Below are 14,811 nucleotides of genomic sequence, written 5' to 3'. Positions count from 1 at the left end.
AAATTATTTATTTTGTGATGAAATGCTAACTGTTTGCTGCTCCAAGGAATTATAGCCTTACTGTTTAATATCAAATTGACTTTATTTTTATTGCTTTTTTTTAAAGTTAATCTGCTATTAGCCATTATGAATTTTACATTGCAGTTGTGTTTTGGTGTCATAATGAATCTCAATGTTAATGTTATAAATCTTGTTGTTACAAAACTTCCAGTTTCTATTTTTTCTCGGGGAGCTTCACATACTATTCAAACTGATTCTTTTTCTTGGGCTCCAACTCTTTTATTTTTGTGTGATAGATTACTTCATATTTCATTCTCAAGGTTCCTTCTGTTAAATTTTGCATTTTTATTTTTAACAACTTACACCTGCAAAACATAGTTTGTATTTTTTCATTTACATATGTATCCTCCACTTTCATGTTATGAGAGACTATTTAACAGTCTAGTTATTCTAGTTTTGTTTATTTTTTTCCATTTTTGTGAATCTGTGCAGATAGAATTAAGCAGTTACAGAATGTGGAAGAGGGTTCTTTTGAAGATATTTTTGTTTGTTTGTCTGGATAACTCACTTGCCTAAGAGATGGAGGTGTCTTTTTGTTTAAATATTTTTTTTTTACATACGTAAACTTAATTTGATTATGTTAGTTGTTTTCTACTCATTTTCAATTATCCTCTTTAGCAACTTATTCTTTTTCTAAACATTACTTACCTTAAGATGTGCCTTTAATTATTGTGTACTAGTACATTTTATGGGAATCAGGCCCAAAATAGTCACCTTTCCAAAATTTTATTCCTTTTGGTTTTGTATCCTCAGAAGAATTTACAGTAGAAACCACATCAAAGTTAAACAATTAGTTCTTACTCTTCTTCATTTCGGGATGAAGGAATTTTGGAAGTTGTGTCAAAAATCTGTTAAGATTATTAAATATCATTGATGAGCATTTCTGTTGCTTTTCTTAGTGTTAGAGTATATTCTTCAAACTGAATTCTGAGAAATCACAGACTTGCCAATTTTATGCTTTCTCATGATGTCTAGTTATGGCACTGCATGTTTTACCCAAGAATTTCACGACTTCTTTGCAATATGGTTTCAAAGTATTTAACACTTTCTTTTAAACACTCTACTTTTTTATTACTGCTGCAAGATTAAGATGAATCATGAAAGCTATCAAATGCCATCTCTTGATTTATATGATCCTAGATTTATGTCTACCCTAAGTTCTTTTCAGTATTTCTCTAGATATGCATAACTTTTATTTTGGCATCTTTTTATATTGGAGTGTCAAGTTCAAGTCTATTTTTTCTTAGTATATACTCCTTTCAAGATTTTTTTTCTATTTTATGGATGTTGAATACCTTGTTCTTAAGGAATAATAAGCTCACCTTCAGGACCTCTAACAGGCATTTGCAAGACTATTGCAAAGTATCAGTCTTATTCTCCAAACAGGATGCATGAAACATGCACATAACTAATGACTTAGATTTTTTGGAAGTATACTCAGATCCAAAATTTCTAAAGAGTGTTAAAAATTAGCTTCTTTATTTTTTGGTGATGAGTGAAACATTATATATACATGTACTAATACAATCCACCAGGAAATTAAAATCAGAGTTACAATGCATTAAAATAAATTATAAAGAAACTGCACACACAAAAAAAAAGTTGAAATTAAGTGGGTTCAGTCAAAATAACCAGTAATCAAGTCCAAGAATAAAATTTGGTTAATCATGTATACACACTTCCATTTATAGCAACACTACTAACATTCTACTACTAAATATACCTTTAAAATGTATAAATACCTTCAGAATATGCTGTTCCTACTGAGTAAGCTTGGTGTACTTGTGTTTTCTGAATATTATCAGTTTCTTTCAAACCTATTTCTTGAGAATACGATCAGGGACTGTTTATCAATCAGCAACTTTTAGTACAAAGTATTTCACATTGAAATAAAGTGTGCAAGTTTTGCCAAATCTATTTGTCATTTGTTAAAAAATTAGAAGCAGTAGCAATAAATAAATTTTGGCACAAATTCTTTTTACTTGAGAACTGAAGAAAAAATATTGTTTAAATGTTATTTATTAGACTGGAGAAAAAGGTTTGCAAAAAACGTTATTTTCTGGCTGAGCTAAATAAGTAAACTGATATTTTTCTCCTGGGATTTAACAGTAATATATGTAGTAATCTACGACATGTGGATAGGCTCCTGTAGCTAACAGCATATTATCATTAGAACGTGTCTTAATTTAAATCTCTATTATCTCTATTTCTGAAAATTCAGTAAACGTTTGGTCCTTAATTTCAAGTTCCAGTTTAAACAAACATATTTGACTTGGGCTGAATATGCCCCTAGGGTTTGCTACATCAATGATTAACACCACTTCAGGCAGTTTTTATACTCATGTTCGTCTGTTGAGGTTTGTAATCACTTAAACTAGCCTTGTGGGGTTACTGATGTGATCACATGAAAAGAAAGAACTGTCACCAACCTGGTTTGTAACTGATTGGTACCTAAAAAGGGAAGCCCTTTCAACTCAGAATTACTTGAGTCCTATTTCAGCTGGTAAATTATTAAGACCCAAAATCAGCTCTGTTTTTCTTGCTTAAGGAAAATACAGTAGATATTCAATTGTCCTGTGTATTGTTTGTTCATAGTTAACCCTTCACGAGTGTGAGGGAACTGAAAGCTAAAATAAAGATTCTTTAAATTTGTTCATCATACTTACCTTTTTTATTTCCACTCCATCTGCCATATCTTATAACCCCCTATTATGCAGAAGTTTTTGTGTACTCTTTAAATATTCTCACCCTTTTAAGTTCAAGAGAATATACAGGTGACTAACAAACAAAACCCCATTATGAATACAGCTAGTTGTGAGAAGCCTATTGTTATCTTTTCTGTACCAGGTATTCCCTCTTACAGAAGCAAAAGTAGTTGAAGGAAACAAATAAATTCATCAGTTGATAAAAAATTTATCAAAAACAGAATCATATATATTAATAGAAGGGACATTTATTATTAAAACTGACAACACATTACAGTTCACACATGATTTAAAGACAAAAGAGATAAAATGTATGTAATGATGGGGAACTAAAATGTGTATTGCTTGGAATGGGACAACCTGACAGGTACTTTTATTAAATAATTTAAACCAAACACCATACTTCAATACAAATAACAATTTTCTCATAGTTCACTGGCTAGCATATGATTAAATACACAAAAGTTTGAAAACAACTGTTCCAATCATTGCCAATTGCATACTTTTTCTAATGCTGACTTTATATTTGCACATTATTAAATTCTTCATAGTAGTCTGAAATACTCATTTCTTTAGAATAACGAGATTAAAAATTAATGATATGAGATTTTAGTGTTACACCCATTTTCCTTAAACAAAAAGAAATGAAACAAATTTATCCTTCATTCAGTCTATACAAAATACTTTTAAAACAAACTGCAAATACATGAAATTTATCTGAATTAAAAAAAATCCATATTTCATAATTTTGATGTGTACATAACATAATTTACAAATGCAGCTACAACAGTTAGCTTGAAAAACTATAAAATAAAAAACAAAAACATGAAATAAAAGTAATTTGTTTGTTTTTAGTTAAGCACAAAGCTACATAATGAGCTATCCGTGCTATGCCTACCACATGTATTGAAACCCAATTTCTAGTACTATAACTCTGCTCACTTACTGTTGTGCCACTAGGGGGCATATAGACAATAATAATATTTAGGATAAAAACCATTTGCTAGATCTACTTTTTCTCTCATTCTAGTTATCTTCCATAAAAAGAGACTAATAATTTTTCAAGTTTCTTTTCTTGATGCCACCAAAACATTAAGAAAAATAAAGATGTAAGTATTTAAGTGAGAAAATTTCCTATGAACTTTTTAAATTCATGTTCAAATTTGCTTAATTATTCAGATAAAATTGCACTTAATATACCTGTTTCTTTGTAGTTTTCTTACTCTTCTGTTTATTAACAATATTCAAAACAATATTAAGTTATGTTGATGCTACCTGCTGTATTTAACTTTATATAAATTACACTGTTTAATAATTCCTACAGGAAAACGTGATTTACGAAGACATACACTGAATACTTAGCATGATCTCATAGGATGCCCAAAAAAAGGTCTGAAAAACATCAAATACTCATTTTCTACTTAATTTTTGTACTTAACACACAATATAAGTTAAAACCTATAATTTTACTACTGTAAGAAACCTGTTCAATAACATCAATGCTCTATTTTCTTGCTACATTTCATATGTGTGGCCTCTGTCACATCATGACAGTGTGTTGTGGCACAGTAACTTAAACCTAACTGATGAAAAATCTCATTTCAGATATATTATACATGATTGTTATGGATACGTAGGTATAACAAACTGATTAAAAAGATCTTCCCCATAGCAATAGTTGTCAAATTATAAACCATATTAAAATTCTACTGTTAAGATGTACAGAATTACCATAATTACAGTAAAATGGACAGACAGTAAGAGTTTTACTTATAATAACAGTAATATAACATCAAACTATTAAAATAATATATGGCTATTACCTAAACAAAAATTAAATTTCAACTTCAAAAATAGGTTGAAATTGTTTTATAACAAGATTGTTGAATTGTTTAAATTCAAAAGTGTGTAGAAGGTGATACATACCAGCTACTGTATAACTGAAAAAAAATATTCAAAATACACCATAAAATTGTGTGCTCAGTAAAATGTGGTACAATTCCTTTTATTCACACTTTTAGGGCAAATTTGTACTATTATAGAAATACACAGAATCATTGATACTGAAAGGTGACATTTCATAATGTTTGTGCATTTAAAGTTTTATTTATTTGTATACTTTGATACATACATAACATGATCATTAAATATTCAGTTTTCAATATGAAGATTGCAAATAACTATATATTATAGCTTGAGTCCTGTTGTTGTATAAAACTAAATACATATTGCAACTGTGCCTGGAAGGTGTATGACAGTTTCTTTCAAATAATTTTACTACAGATCTGCATGTCAAGAAGAAAAAAAAGGAGTAAAACTAGGTTTATCAAACTATAATTGATAAACTTAAGAAATATAGAACAAATGTAAAGTTTAACCTTAGAAGAGAAAGAGTGAGAAACTTATAAACATATGTAGCAATAGTTAATAATGGCTTCTTATCTTTAATAATAAAGTAATCAAACTAGTATTAGAATTGTTGATACAGAAAGATACTGAGTGTTTTTAATGATGAAAAGTTATATCAAAATTGCTTTAAAGTTTTCCACATTCTTTACTAACTATCTCAGGCTCATGAAGCTTCTTTTTTATGCTGCAGTACTTAAATCAATAATTCTACAAAATTGTCACCAAACTCCCCCCCCCCCCTAAAAAAAGGGAAGCAAACCAAACATTATATTTTAATCATACCTAACTTAAATTCCAAAAATGTTTATAGCATCATAAAAATCTCAAAAAAAACTACATTCACTGGGTATTTATTTTTAAATCTACTAAAATTTACCATTTAAGTTTTTTATTTCATTTTGATATGTGTTTTGGGTGAAGTATACTGTTTATGTATAAAACAATATGGAATCTACAACTTTTAAATTCATGCAAAAATAGCCCAACAGAACTGAGTTGGTAAGGGATTCAACTTTTCCATCACAAATGTTGCAACTGAGATAAAAGTAATTTTTTAAACCTAAAAGAAAAAGACATGTTAATAAAGAAACAGAATTTCTAAAACCCTATGTCATGCAAACAAAATTACAATCTGAGAAAATAGTAACTAAAAGTTGTATAAAATAAAAAATTGAGATTTATCAATTATTCAATTGTCATGTTTATCTTTAATAATTTCTCAGTGCATTAAATACAACAAAATACTCAGTAGGAAAAAAAATACACTCAAACCGGCACTTCATGTTCTTAATTATGCTGAACTTAACAAATCTGTTGTATGTTTCAGTAATATGCAAATTTACCAAAAATTAAAAACAAATAAAAAAGGTTGTAATTTGTATCAAGAAATATTTGTCACTTTTTAAATCACTAATTACTTACTCAGAGCAAGAAAATGTATTGCCATGTATATTAGAACCATTTGCAATGAAAACATGCAAATGAGTAATAAATTAGTTTACTTGCATAATTACTAGCTGTCTTAACTTTTACATTTTAGATAATCAATAAAAAACATTTAAATTTTAAAATAACTTTCTTCATTTATGGAATAAAATAAATCAGTAATTTTGGCACTTAAATAGATAAAACATTGCAAATGTAGTCTTAAAAGTGTTTGATGTGTTTAAAAACAAAACTGAAGATGTTAACAAAAATGTAATCTGTACCAAATGCTACAGATAAATGATGAACCATTAAATATTCACTATATACTTCCATAATAATACATGTAAAACTTATATATGTGTTGTGTTCACCACAGCCAGATTTATAAATTCTATACATTTATAAACAATATAAGTACAGGATTTGATAATACGAGCTCCAAAGCATTTAGTTGTATGTTGCTAAAGATTAGAAGATTAAGTTACTGTAATTTAGCCTGTGCAGTAACATTTAATCTCTGTGAACATATTTTAATAGTCTTAACTTTCACTTAGAGTTGTCAAAAATTTATCATATTTTTGTATTAGGAATGATGCCAGTTATAATTTAAACAATTATTTTAATTAAAAAAAAATCAGATTATATAAGCCTATATCTTTTTAACTTTTACTAAATAGCTGAATATTCAGCTGTGGCCACTTATTACAAAGCATCATAATATGGGATGACCATAATAATCTCAAGAATAAAAGCCATGAACTTTCCTTAAAAATAAACAAAAAATATATAACATAAAATAACTAATATGTAAAACGTAAAGTTGCAAAAGCTACAAGTTTAAGATGAAAAAACTGACAAATGCAAGATTCTACAGAAATTTTTTTGTCTTTCATTCTAGTTTTCAAGAAAAACATAAAAACCTCTGGGAATTAGTGAGTTAGGTTGTCCCTTTCTATGAATTTTACCTCAACATTTTTTTTTAATTCTTCCAAACCCCCTTTCTATGGCAATGAAGCTGCTTGTTGAAAATACAAATGAGTGACATAAAATATCAGTTTTGATTTGCAGGTGGTTCATTTTCTGCTGTAGACACCTCTGTCTGTGTGTTCATTTCCTTCTCTTTCTGGTCTTCATTTTCCTTGTTCACTTCTTCTTTTTTGTCATCATTTGCTTCTGTTATTTCTTCTTCATCCTTTTGGTCAAGGTCCTCACTCGGTGACCTGCTTTCATCTTTTCGTGGCCTTCCTCTTCGTCCTCGTCTAGGTGTTTCCTATGTAATACAGCTACTTAGTATAGTTGGTAATTATCAAATTTTGCTAATGGCTAAACTTGTTTCCACTTATAATAAAAAGTTTTTTTAAATACACAACATTATTGAAAAATTCAAAAACTTAATTCATTGTTTGACAAATAAATGAACAATCTGGGAATCTGACATCCTGTATTGAAAAGATGTCTGCATAATGTAAACCATCTCCCTGAAAAGTGAAATTGACCAGAACTATCCCAAGCACACTAACATCCTTGAAATAATAAGCATCAAGGGATAGAAGAAGGGGAATAACCGTAATAATCTGCAAGTACTTCCACTGTGACCCACAACACGGATGGAGTAACAAGAGTATAATTGAGGGAGGAATATAGACATCTGTAATACATGTGTGAAAAACCTATGTTGATTGGTTCAACTCTAAATCCAAAACCCAGCCACTGGGAACCGACAACCATGTGGGGGTACAATGAGGGATCCCAATCGAAGGGGTGAACTGCAATTTTGACAGCTCACTTCCATTTATATTTGTTTTATAATGGAGGATATCATGTCATCTACACCAGCAGAACACCACCACCCTACTCTCAACTGAATGGTTGTATAATCATTTCTATATTTTGCTTGTATTTTGTATTTTATTAACCCATTCTGGAGGATGCCTCCATGGTCCATCACCCCAGCAACTTGGAACTGGAAAGTGGTAATGACTCTCAAACAAGAACAAAAGGGGGGGAAAAATGTGGTGCAGAGTCCGGAGGAATGACAACACCTGAGACAGTGCAATGAGTGACCACAAAACCCTATTTTCAAAAGCAGACCATATAGATTTATTCAATACAAGGCATGGCAGGGATTGACAGCTATCACCTTGTGCTTTACCCATGAAGTCCACGGGTGAGTGTGGTCCGGGACAATTTTTTGTTAAAATTATATCGTGAGGATAAACCTACAAGCAATCTTGTGGAATACCCCATCTCTGCAGTGTGAGTTGCATGGCCATGGAAATATAATATATATAAGTCAACATGGCCTTACAGTACGGATTTGATCTGGTAAAAAATACCTGTTCAGGCACCACTTGCCACAGAGCAGGATCCAAACAATGAGCAATAATAAAAATAACTTACCCAGTCAAAGTCTCACTGAATTCTGAAGAATGGCTACAGGCAGACAAACATATCCCAAAAAGGAAAAAAACGCAATCTGATGCAAATAGTGAGAGATGGACATATTATGGTAGTCCACATGCCCGATTGAAGAAGTGCCTCCAAGAAGAACAAAGATAAAATGCTACTGAAAAGGTAAGGGGTTGAATTGGATGAGAAGACACTTGGAACAAAGTATGGGAAGAAGACAATAAAGAAAAATAAGCCAATTTGATTAAGAGCCGAACCCAATTGGTGAAGGTAGAAAGAGAAAGATCACAAATGGAAGATGGCTGCCAAGAAAGAAAGAGGTGTGAAAAGACACCACAGAAGGAAGCCCTGGAGGCAATATAACAGAAAAGATCATGTACAGGACACAGAAGTCTATCTGGATCAGGTTGAGGATAAAGGTGTTAAAACGGAAGGGAGGGAAAGCAGATAAACGGAGGAGTTATCCACATGAGCCACCAAAGAGTTAGGGAGGAAAAAAACTGATCCAGAGAAAGGAGAAGATATGTAGAAGGATAAAAGAGTATGTGAAACTCAATGGCAAATAAACAGACCACTGATGTCCACAAGTTAATAGGAGAAGGAAGGAAAATATAAAGGAAAGGTGAAACAAGGAGCATTGGGAGAGTGGTTCAAATGTAGGCAAAGTGAGGCAGGCAATGCAGGACTACATTAATATCCCCCATCTGTAATGGCAGCCTGCCGCAGCGGACGATGAATCTGGTAGAAAGACATAAACAGGTAAAGTGTAGGAGAGATAAAATACCTACAGTATCAGGAAAAACAAAAAAGTGTGAGGCAGTGCCGCCTGAAAATCCGAAATGAAGGAGACAGAAGACCCCTGATCCAAAAGTCAAGTGAGGAAATCCGCATGACAAAAAACAATGAGTTGATCAGTGGAAAACCTTGTTGAACCCAGAATCCAACAATGGAAAACTTTCCACTTGCATTGAGAAACTTCCATGGAGGAAGGGCAAATGAAACAAGCCAGAAAAGAAGCTAACCATCGGGAGAAGCCAGATCTCCTTGCCAATGACCGGAGAAAAACCAGGTGAGAAGATGGAGGACAAGAAGGTCTGGATGAAACACAGATGTGATGAAGAAGGAACAGAATCAGAGAAACAGGTAACGGAGAAGGAAGTGGAAGCTGGAGAAGCCGCAGAAGCCACAGCTGAGATGGCCAGGAAGGAGCTATCAGAAGGACTGAACATGGAATGTCAAGGATGATTGAAATCACCCAGAGAAGGAGGACAGATAAATGTGTTGGTCCAATCCTACCTAAGAGCACTGATAGCCAGAGCAAGATGACAAGAGATCAGAGACCAAAACCAAGGCAATTTCTGGTTAAGGGACATAGCAAAAGCTTTAATGTGATGAGTATCTCACTGAAGTCAAAGCCACTGGAAAACAAAAGGATCAAGCGACCAGTCTGTTGGATAGATTTTGTCTGGATGGGATTCCAATCCATGACAAGAGCAAAAGCACCCAGAACATGACACCCAATGATATGAATATCGAGTGCTGCCCCGTGATAGAGATAAGCAACCACTGAAGAAAAGTCAGAATGGATCATTACCAGATGATTTCTGGCTAGGTGGAGAAAATTAACCAAAACATGAGTAACAGCAAGAAGCTATTGGATGTTGATATGATAAGACCTCTCGGCCTCAGACCATAACCCTGAAGCTTCCTGTTGATCAACCCATGCCCCCCATCTTCGAAGGGATGAGTACAGGAAGTGTAACATGCAAGTCCTGTCTAACCACCAATGCTGATCATCAATAAAAGTTGGAAGGAAGGGTAAAAAGAGCTGACAATGAACCCTTGCAAGATTCCACTAGTTGTGAAGAGCCTGACCTAAGGGGATAGGGACTGCCATGGAAGATCACATCCCCAAAAGCAACAGAACCTCACGAGCTGTAATAGAACTGAAAAAAACGAAGTCGAAGAGGAGAGCGGTAGGCCTGACCAATATGGGTGTTGAAAAACACTCCATATGGACAAGATATTGGATAAGTTGCAGTAAGAACTTCTCCTTCTTGATTAACCAGCCCACTATAGCTGCTTCCAGGAGCAGTTTATAAGGGTAACAGGTGGTCTCCTCTTCGGAATGAGCTGACAGTAGCCAGTCACTCAAAGAAAAAGGAAAACTCAACCTGAGAGCATGTAAATGATGAATGAATGCTTTGACCGCCCGACAAAACACACAGGGCCAAAGTAAGTCTCAAATGCAGTGCAAGAAACAGATAAAACACCCCGTGGAGAACAAACCGAAAAGAAGGTTGCGAATGATGAGATATCAGGATATGCAAATAAGCATTCTCAACATTCCTCTTGGTCATCTATAAACCTGGAGAAAAAGCCCACCTAAGTGTGGAAAATGATTCCAAGGTAAAATGGGGCAGATTGAAATTTAGATTGAGACAGGACAAACTCATTACAAGCCACCAGTCTCTGGTATTTTGTGAGGACAACAAACAGCCTGGAAAAAGATGATGAACAGGTGCAATGGCCTGTTGAGACAGAAGAACTTGTACCAACTTGGACAGACGCTGGTTGGTGGCAGGATCCTGAGTCAAGGGGAAGTAAAAGGGTATCTGAGACAAAGGAGATGGGGAAAGAAATAGCAGGTCAAGTCCCTCTGATATAACTGAAGAACCCATAGATCTGTAGTGAAACATAGCCAAAGAGTAACAAAATCATACAATCAAACTCCAACTGGACCAGAACTCACTAGTTAGTTTCCAGGACTGTTGGCAGCAGGCCCATCTACGTTGAATAAAATGATAAGATAAGAAACCCCTGGAAAGAGGAACAGGGAAGGGGTAGATAGGGACCAGGATGAGAAAAAGGAATAGGGGCTTGTTGTGGCTCCAACTGCGACAAACATGCAACCAAGGAGAAGAGGGTAGAGTGTTGATGCACAGATTACACACATGATTCCAAAGTCTCAGATACATGATTGAAAACATATTGCCAAAGAAATCCCTAAAGGAAAAAGGCAGCAAATGAACCTGGGACAAAGTCGCATCATGACCCAGAAGATCCCAACAGTGAAACCACATGTTTAAAGCAAGAGCTGAAGAAGACAAATGACCCAACTTGGAGGTAATAAAGAATCACAGAAAAATGTTGAATTGGATAAAATTTCACATACTTGAGAAATCATTTCAAAAAATGCCATATTAGACCTAGTTGATTTTGCAGGAGGGGTAGGGAAATCCGGTGGTGTAAAAAGGCTATCAAATCTTCATTGGCTTGAACAGGTTTGGCTTGTTCAAGAAGATTAGTGGGGCAATTTCAGGAGAAGGAAGCTGACCCATATAAAGATCAATCTCATGGCGGATAATAGCAGAGAAATCCAACAAATCAAATCTCCCTCACCTGCAGCCTGCCAAAATTGTGCCAAGTGGGAACAAGAACTTCAGAATTCATTGTAGAAATACATAAATCAAACAAAAGCATTTGATGTAAAATATGGGAGTGTGAGAAAAAAAATAAAGACTGGGAAATTAAGTTAAAGTAAAAGATTTCTTCAATGTAAAGAAATAAAAAAAAATGAATAAATCCAAATTTGGAAATTAAACTATTAAAATCACGATAATGATTCACATGAAGAGCACCAAAAGAAAAACATCTGAACACGAGTAATGCCAATTGAGAAGTGATAGTTCGGTAGAATTGAATAGAGGGAGTCACATGCATCATAAGAGTATGTCACACTTTTTTGGTGGATGGTTGACGCATAATGATTTGCATGAGAGACTCATTGGAATCAGTCAATTCCAATAGAGGGGAGATAAAAGGCTTGTGGCATGCATAATTTTTTTGCCTTTAGAGGGCAGTACTGAACGAGAATGACTATATATGTGAGAGGAGGTAATGTACCATATCAGAAAAGTAGGTTTACGTTTCTTTGACAGTAGAGAGCAAAAAAATGACACAAGAAAATACTTTATTTCTTGTTTTTCATGTGTATTCTTTATTTATTATTATAAAGTAACTAAAATGTAAAAATTGAAAACTTTTTAGGTTAGATGAAGTAAAATAAATAATAATATTTTAGGAAGTACACACATGAGTAGTCTATGTGTATGTAATTCGATATCACAATGTAAGCTGTACATTTTCCAAGTGATTTGCAATTTATATTGTATGAATAGTAGTTAGACACAGTTCAAAAAGCAATAAAACAATAAGAATTAAGTATCAATAGCTTTAAACTGCTTAGGATAAACAATTGTGGTTTTCTGATACAATTTGCAGTCATTCCAGATAATTATTTCTTGCTTTTTATGGTGGTTATGAGGTCAGTCAAATCAACTGACCTCATATAAGAGTTAGGGTAAAAAATAACACATAAAATATAAAGTTTTTCTAAAGAAAAAGCATTTGATATTTATTTAGGATGTTCTAGTGGTTATGCAAATGATACTTGAAAATTTTCATATGAAGAAATGTAATTTTAATCTTATCATGAAAATTACTTTTCACTCATAAAGGGAAACAACATGCAGTGTAAATTGTAAACAAAGTTTTTCATTGAACATTAACATGCTTTTTTCCACTTGCAGAAGGAAAGCATGTAGTGTACACTGTAAATAAAGTTTTTCATTTTTTGAGTTTATTAAATTCTAACCTATAGGACCCTTGAAAATCTCACTCGGACTCTTCAAAGAAAAAGATGAGAGTCCAGGACCCTTAACTGTGGGATCTTAGTGAGAACCCTGAACACCCAAAACACCGCAGTTGGACTTATTGTCAGTGGAAATTATTCTTATCTAGCATATAAAATTTTAAACACAATAAAACAAATATGTTTTCTTAACATGTAGAACTGTAGACCAAACCTTTGACTACAAATGCATTCCTAGAGCTCCTGATTTACAGGGAAAGTGGTAGGGTGGCATAAATGCAATTCTTACCATGAACCAAAGTTGTTTCAGAGAACAACTTCCCTCTAAATTATTACAGTGTGAATATATTCAACCATATTTTAGTAAACACCCAATATTATAATTTATTGAATATTGATGCAAAATTACATTACTAAATCGCACAAGATATTATTGGGTTTACAACCAAAAATATCACTAGCAGCAAAGATAGCCAATTGTTGAAACAGTGCATTCTAATTACTGTAAGTTGTATAATTTTAACATTATGTTTAATTAGCTATGTTCATTACTATATACATAGTAGCTGCTGTACCCATCAAAAAATGATGGGTTGATGTTTTGTTAGAACTTCCTGGGACCCCCCCCCCTCCTTTAGCAAACATTGTTTATTAAACTTCCCCCCTTCATTCTTAAAAATAATACAATCGCACTTTGAGAAAATAAAAATAACTTTTAAGTACACTCTCAAAAATCAATAACAATGGGGCAACTTAAAATAAAAATAATCTAAGTGTTTCACAGACACACAATAACAACTGATTTTTACATATATTAAACTGTAATCAGTGGAAAAAATATCATATAAAAGTTCCTGATATTTATATAAATTTATGAAAATCGTTTTAAAGTCTTATTTAATTTTTTTACTTTTCATTTTGTTCTCCACATTATGACTATACCCAGAATGTTTACATGTTATTTCTAATGTTAAAAAAGCATCCTAAAAGAAATTTTCAGTATTTTAGTTATTGCTGCATAATACAACATTTTTAAACATTTGTAGTATTCCTATTTTTCTATTCATGTAACTTTTCACATGATGAAACAAAGTATAAATATTTTCCCAAAACAGATATGGATGTTTTTAGGACCTAACATTTTCATTATTTAAAACATAAAGAACTGTATAAAGACATTTCCAATGATTCCAATTAAATTCTAACTAGGGATACACGGGTAGTAAAATTTGGCCAAATTCCAGGTCCGGGTACCTGGTCACTAAGCTTCGGCAGGGGCCGAGTGTCAACCGAGATCAGGTTCTCCCCTTGCCTCCCCTCCAAAAAACAAAACAACATACATAAAAATTAGAAACAAAAACAAAATTAATGTTTATTACATTTAACTGAATAATCACCAACAGAACATTCAAGTTTCACTTTCAACTTTCAATGCCTAGCCCCAACCTCTCAAACCCTAACCTTCTCCAGAAATCCAATTCTCAAGCCATGCCTGTTATTAACCCACTATTGTTATACTCCGAATCCCCGACTTTCAGCGGGCAGTTAGTTTTTGTTGCGTGGAACACTTTTTTTTTAACTAAACCAATTATTGACTGTTACTTTCAGTACTTTGTTAGTTGCCACAAAGATTAGGGCTTAGATGCC

General features: G+C 33.1%; 1 protein-coding gene across 4 annotated transcripts in view; it reads right to left on the bottom strand.

Annotated features, from left to right (window-relative positions):
- Positions 1-2,993: 2,993 nt before the first annotated feature.
- LOC106457249 (serine/arginine-rich splicing factor 11-like) overlaps positions 2,994-14,811 on the bottom strand; it is a 38,658-nt gene continuing 26,840 nt past the window's right edge. For all 4 annotated transcript variants that reach the window (XM_013916641.2, XM_022383085.1, XM_013916642.2 and 1 more), the window contains exon 5: positions 2,994-7,371. In XM_013916641.2, coding sequence (XP_013772095.1) covers positions 7,153-7,371 — 219 coding nt within the window. In that variant the 3' untranslated portion in view covers positions 2,994-7,152. The remainder of the gene's footprint in view (positions 7,372-14,811) is intronic.

Source organism: Limulus polyphemus, unplaced genomic scaffold (genome assembly GCF_000517525.1).
Source record: "Limulus polyphemus unplaced genomic scaffold, Limulus_polyphemus-2.1.2 Scaffold307, whole genome shotgun sequence".
Classification (NCBI taxonomy): domain Eukaryota; kingdom Metazoa; phylum Arthropoda; class Merostomata; order Xiphosura; family Limulidae; genus Limulus; species Limulus polyphemus.
The sequence above is the reverse complement of the archived record's forward strand: the minus strand, read 5'-3'. Positions and strand labels throughout refer to the sequence as shown.